This window comes from Limulus polyphemus, unplaced genomic scaffold, assembly GCF_000517525.1.
Source record: "Limulus polyphemus unplaced genomic scaffold, Limulus_polyphemus-2.1.2 Scaffold7997, whole genome shotgun sequence".
In the NCBI taxonomy this organism is placed as follows: domain Eukaryota; kingdom Metazoa; phylum Arthropoda; class Merostomata; order Xiphosura; family Limulidae; genus Limulus; species Limulus polyphemus.
Genome location: NW_013673607.1, coordinates 17,310 through 24,460, shown reverse-complemented (window position 1 = coordinate 24,460; position 7,151 = coordinate 17,310). Strand labels below are relative to the sequence as shown.

Here is a 7,151-nt window from a genome sequence, read left to right as displayed (position 1 = left end):
CATTACAGCTAAAACAAGCACGTAAAATAAAATAATTAAAATCAGTTCATTCAGTTAAAACAAGCACGTAAAATAAAATAATTAAAATCAGTTAATCGGACAGGAAATAAAGAAAAAAAATGTTCCAGATATTACGAAACGTTGGAAACGTTAACTAATGAAGTATAATTTAAGTGAAACTGTTTCGCTTCAGCTCAAAAATTGGTGTTTTGGTCTTTTGATAGACCAGGGAGGGTCAGGTTCAAGATGACCTCTTCCTTCATGAAATTGTTATCATATAGAATTAATAAAATTAAATTTTACTTTGCGCATAAAAGCTTATATACTGCGCGTGCGCATGATTAATTAAACATTTCATCATTGGACAAATCTTAAAGCCTTTCAGGAGTTGGCAGAGCTGTAAAAGTGACCAAAATTTATCCTCGTTTATTAAAATATCATTCACTCTGCAGTGTTAGCTAGTAACCTATATCTTTCTTCTTATTGCTACAGCTAAATCTATGAAAGATTTTACTACCTCAACTTACACCATCAGTTTTACAGTGCCATTTAATGTGAGTAAGATAATTGAAAGTGATATTGATAAAGAACATTAAGATAGCCTATCTTATAGGTCACATTTACACTATCAGTTTTACAGATAATTGAAGATAATTGAAAGTGATATTGATAAAGAACATTAACATAGCCTATCTTATAGGGCATATTTACACCATCAGTTTTACAATCTAATATTGAAAGAGGTATAAGCATGATAACGCCATATAATTTCAAAATACTCATCTGCTAAATACTGATACATAAATTGTAGACATTATTTGAAGACAAAAATCTTTTGACCAATTGCAGTAACTTGTAGCACCATACAGAAAGAAAGACAGACAGAAGAAACGAAAAATGCATTTATTTTTAATTGCAACAACATAGGTTAGACACCCTTGTGTTAGCCTTTCTTATTTTCACTGTTATAATAACCTTTGACCTCAGTATTCCATGTTTCATAAGCTGTTCAAGAATGATATAATGTCGTCTTCTTGGCGTTAATGAAAAAATAACACCTTTAAGTAGTTAATGTTTAACTGATGTAACAAAAATAACACCTTTAAGTAGTTAATGTTTAACTGATGTAACAAAAATAACACCTTTAAGTAGTTAATGTTTAACTGATGTTACAAAAATAACACCTTTAAGTAGTTAATGTTTAACTAATGTAACAAAAATAACACCTTTAAGTAGTTAATGTTTAACTGATGTTAAAAAAATAACACCTTTAAGTAGTTAATGTTTAACTGATGTTACAAAAATAACACCTTTAAGTAGTTAACGTTTAACTGATGTTACAAAAATAACACCTTTAAATAGTTAATGATTTACTAACGTAACAAAAATAACACCTTTAAGTAGTTAATGTTTAACTAATGTAACAAAAATAACACCTTTAAATAGTTAATGATTTACTAACGTAACAAAAATAACACCTTTAAGTAGTTAATGTTTAACTGATGTAACAAAAATAACACCTTTAAGTATTTAATGTTTAACTAATGTAACAAAAATAACACCTTTAAATAGTTAATGTTTAACTGATGTAACAAAAATAACACCTTTAAGTAGTTAATGTTTAACTGATGTAACAAATAACACCTTTAAGTAGTTAATGTTTAACCGGTGTAACAAAAATAACATCTTTAAGTAGTTAATGTTTAACTGATGTAACAAAAATAACACCTTTAAGTAGTTAATGTTTAACTGATGTAACAAAAATAACACCTTTAAGTAGTTAATGTTTAACTAATGTAACAAAAATAACACCTTTAAATAGTTAATGTTTTACTACTGTAACAAAAATAACACGTTTAAATAGTTAATGTTTTACTACTGTAACAAAAATAACACCTTTAAGTAGTTAATGTTTAACTAATGTAACAAAAATAACACCTTTAAGTAGTTAATGTTTTACTACTGTAACAAAAATAACACCTTTAAGTAGTTAATGTTTAACTGATGTAACAAATATAACACCTTTAACTAGTCTATGTTTAACTGATGTAACAAAAATAACACGTTTAAATAGTTAATGTTTAACTAATGTAACAAAAATAACACCTTTAACTAGTCAATGTTTCACTAATATAACAAATATAACACCTTTAACTAGTCCATGTTTAACTGATGTAACAAAAATAACACGTTTAAATAGTTAATGTTTTACTACTGTAACAAAAATAACACCTTTAAATAGTTAATGTTTTACTAATGTAACAAATATAACACCTTTAACTAGTCAATGTTTCACTAATGCAACAAAAATAACACCTTTAAATAGTCAATGTTTCGCTAATGCAACAAATATAACTCATTTAACTACTCAATGTTTCACTAACGGAAAGAATAACACCTTTAACTACTCAATGTTTCACTAACGGAAAGAATAACACCTTTAAATAGTCCATGTCCTTTTGTTTGGTCGTTGATATTTTGTGGCTCTGATCCAATACCCGAAATGTCGAGACTCGTTAAATGTTTATTTGAAATGCGGAAAATCCCCCTCTGCTATTTCGATGTCTACACAGTCTTTACTTCAGCGGTTGCTTTTGTCGATATACTAGGAACGAAAAAGTTATCAAGTGCCTCTCTTGGCCATTTTTAGGCCTTCTCTGATTGCTTACCCTCTTTTCTCTGTCTGTAAACTCGAGGTTTGTGTCCCATTGCTGCTAAAAATTTACGCTCAGCACTTTGGCGCCGTAGGTAGGTAGTGACGGTCAAATCCACTATTCAATCAGTCCAAACGTTGGCGGGGGGTGCTGTTGACTAACTGCATGGTTATTTTTCTTTATTTATTTCTTATTTGTTTCAGCGCAAAGCCACATAATGGGGTATCTACATCGGGGGACTCGAACCCTGGATTTTTGCCTTGTGAGTCCGTAAAATACTGCTGACTATTTTTTTTTTACTAAAACCAAATAACTCAATACCTTTAATATGGCCGAAAAGTCCATTAGTTCTCGTTTCTCGAGACTCATGCAGCCTCAGAGATGCAGAAACGCTGACGACGATACTGTGCTGTATTAGTGTTGTTGTAATAGAATGTTCAGATAGCAGCTTTATGTCATTGAAATGGGTTTGGTTTTTATATTTTCCATTGTATGAAGTGCTCAGTGATTAGCTCATTGTCAATTCCTGTGAAGGTCACAAAGACTTGACTTAAGTTTTAGAAGTCCACTTATGAACGGAGTCTAGTAGTTAGCGTGCCGGACCGTGAATCCAATGATTAATGTTTCACATCTGATGCTACAGAATCAGGTTCTACAGTTCGGGACCATGGGTAGGGGCGGATTGGTACATTTGCATGTGACGCATTCTTAGAAATGGATTTTAAATTTTAAATGTTTAGCCAGTATGCAGCATGTTATATCACCCAGTCTGGTCCTTTAATGCCAATCTACCCCTGGCCATTGGTGCATTATAAAAGTGACGATCGAATCCCATTGTTCGATAACAGTAGGTGGGTGCTGTTGACTAGATGCATATCCTCTGGTAATCAGATCAAAATCATGGATGGCAGAGAGCTGTGTGTATATTTACACGAATATCCGAAACAAACAAGAATTCTTTATGTTTTATGAGCTGAACAAAGTTATTGAAACTATGCGTTCTTAGCTACCACGACTTTGTCAAAAAGAGCAGATGTAAAAAATCACTGGGCCATAATGTGGTACTGGCCCGGCAATCTGAGGGTCGCGGGGTCGAATCCCCTTCCCACCTAACATGCTCGCCCTTTCAGCAGTGGGGGCGTTATAAAGTGACGGTCAATCCCACTATTCGTTGGTAAAAGAGTAGTCCAAGAGTTGGCGGTGGGTGGTGATGACTAGCTGCTTTCCCTCTAGTCTTACACTGCTAAATTAGGGACGGCTAGCGCAGATAGCCCTCGTGTAGCTTTGCGCGAAATTCAAAAACAAACAAACAAACATAATGTGGTGTTATATGATTACCAAGCTTTCATTTTACGGAAGTCAATTTATGTTTTCATTTTTACATTTTCAATGTCTACTACTATAATGTTCTATCTCAAAAAAACAAAGAAAGAAAGATACGCAGTATAAAATGTACTGTCAGGTTTTTCAACAAATTTATCTGGTATTCAATTTAACTTATCTTTCTTATCATTTTATATAAAATCCTTCTTAAACCGTAAAATATAGTCAAATTTGAAGAATATAAGTGATTCCTTTCGGGTGAAAATACAGTCGGAAGGTAAACTAATATGGAAACAATGGTTTTTACTTCCTTCTGAATGACCCGATAGATCAGCGGTAAGCGTGAGGGCTTATGACCATAAAAAACGGGGTTTGATATCTGCACATCACAGATAGTCAGTTGTGTACCATGTGCTAAAAACATTTTTTTCTGAAAAACAAAATAGATTGAATGCCAGTCTATTCCAGACTATGTCGTGTTAGGGGGTCATATACAAATTAATTAGTTAATTTAGAAGTGAATGAAACTGACATTTCCTATACTATCTAGGGACTTGTTGCTGTGTGTTTACCCTTCTTCGAGTCAAAGACCTGTTCCAAGAAAGAGCTAAGATTTCTTTGCCCTGTGTAAAGTATTTTGGGAACTGCGCCAGACGTCAAGATTCCAGGAAAATTGAGTCTTGACATTTCCACATTTTTGTAAATTCTTTCTCTCACATCACTATGGTAACAACAAGGACATTTAAATTTTTGACTTTTATAAACTTGCACTTTTCTTTAGGTCTTAATATTTGACTTCAAACTCTTATGCATAAAAATGTAATTGTTTTTATGTCTGTAGATGAGTAAAATGTATATTTCTTTTTCTAATATCACTTTTTGGTAAGCATATCGAATATGATTACGAAAAACTATTTGTATTTATATGATCTGAAGGGCTTGTTTATTTTAGAAATTTCGCGCATAATCATACATTATTTTGAACTGATAGATTCGAACGAAAGGCAGGCAATCAACAACAACCACCCCCAACTCTTGGACTCTCTTAGTGGAACTTAATCCCCACTCTTGTTGGACTCTCTTGTCTGGCAGTTAATGGAATTTAATCCCCACTCTTAGAGCTCGCTCTTGGACTCTTTTGTCTGGCAGTTAATGGAACTTAATCCCCACTCTTAGAGCTCACTCTTCGACTCTCTTGTCTGGCAGTTAATGGAACTTAATCCCCACTCTTAGAGCTCACTCTTCGACTCTCTCTTGTCTGGCAATTAGTGGAACTTAATACCCACTCTTAGAGCTCACTCTTGGACTCTTTTGTCTGGCAGTTAATGGAACTTAATCCCCACTCTTAGAGCACACTCTTCGACTCTCTTGTCTGGCAGTTAATGGAACTTAATCCCCACTCTTAGAGCTCACTCTTGGACTCTCTTGTCTGGCAGTTAATGGAAATTAATCCCCACTCTTAGAGCTCACTCTTGGACTCTCTTGTCTGGCAGTTAGTGGAACTATACTATAATTTTCTAGTATTGTTACTGGTGACTATATCCATAGGAATGTATTTATTCAACCATCGCTACTAATTTTCTAGTATTGTTACTGGTGACTATATCCGTAGGAAAGTATTCATTCAAACATCCCAGTAACAATACTAGAAAATTAGTAGCCCTACGGATATAGTCAAAAGTATTTATTCAAATATCGCTACTGATTTTCAAGTATTGTTACTGGTGATTATGCTAATCACAAGAATGAAACAATAATATCACATGGGTTGCTAGGCGACATAAAGTTACCTTATAGTTTATCAGTTTGTAGCGTGTAGACATGCTAGGTTTCTTTATCTTCTCCACTTAGTGATGAGAATATTGTTGTTGCAAAAGAAATACCGATTGTTCATTAAAAAGTGTGTTATTACCTTATAGAGTCAGTTTTTCTGTATTCACTTACATAGGTACTAACTTACTGTATTATTTTATTGTTTAAGTCTGAATTACTATAGGCCTACTAGTATGTAACTATTCAACAAAATAACAGAAAAAACCCTCACAGAATGATAATAATAAAAACCCTTTAACCAAGTTAACTTTTCATGTTATTCTTCAACACAGTAACTCATATGTTTAAGATACACGACGACCGTTATTTTCTTACCCTTCCATACATGTTCTGGTATTTTTGTTTCATTTCCTGGCGTTGTTGGTTTGAGTGATTTGTCAGTTGGTCAATGATTACCCGGGCGTCTGTACCTATGAGAAAATGGCCGCAATTATTGTTTATAACGATAATAACCCATTAAAGCTTCTACAAAAAAAAAACGTTAACAATACAAAACGTTATGTTGTTACAAATACTAATATCCTAAAATTAATTATTAAAACTAACTATTTTAGAAATTATATTTTCTGAATTAAATACTTTTTTGTGGAGACATTTTACAATAAATACAATATTATTAATAGCACAAGTTCTAGTATGTTGGGATTTGATTAACCGCTACAAATTCACGATCTTTTTTGTTGATGTTTGGTTTTATTTTTTTATTGTTAATCTGTTTTCTTGTCTTTTTCCGATATTTGGCGATATAGATTTTTTCGTTTAAAACAAATCAACAAGCCCAAGTCTAAACGCTATAGCTATAATTAACAGCTGAATAAAGTTTTTATAGATTGCGGCATTTCATTTTTTTTTTTTTTTTAATTACTATCGGCAGTATTTCTCACCCTAACTTGCTCTGAAGCCTAACGTATCAAAGACAAACTCTGAAAAACTGCCTGATACATCCCAAAAGTTAAAACCTCATCAACATTGAATTATAAATCGAGTTACTTCTATCTCACCCGTTCATATATACATACAAAATACTCTCTCTCTTCATAAAGAAAAAATAACATAACTTGTCTTCGCCCACTTAAGAAAATTGTGTACAACTTATTTCCCCTCTTCTGAAGAAAAACAAAATAATGTGATTTTAAGGAGTTGAAGATAAGTAGAAAGATGATTATAATTTCTTGTTCATTATGATATTTAATTATAAATACCAACAAACAAGAATGAAGTAAAATAATATTGGAATTAGCAGGATAACAGTGAATTGTATACAGAATAGAAATAGCAGGATAACAGTGAATTGTACACAGAATAGAAATAGCAGGATAACAGTGAATTGTACACAGAATA

The 7,151-nt window shown here is 32.6% G+C and overlaps 1 protein-coding gene across 1 annotated transcript in view; it reads right to left on the bottom strand.

The window, feature by feature from the left end:
* LOC111083041 (annexin B9-like) overlaps positions 1-7,151 on the bottom strand; it is a gene marked incomplete at its 3' end in the record, with an annotated part of 21,525 nt that overhangs the window by 5,977 nt on the left and 8,397 nt on the right. The window contains exon 3 of the mRNA XM_022379250.1: positions 6,126-6,220. Within this exon, the coding sequence (XP_022234958.1) occupies positions 6,126-6,220 (95 nt within the window). The remainder of the gene's footprint in view (positions 1-6,125; positions 6,221-7,151) is intronic.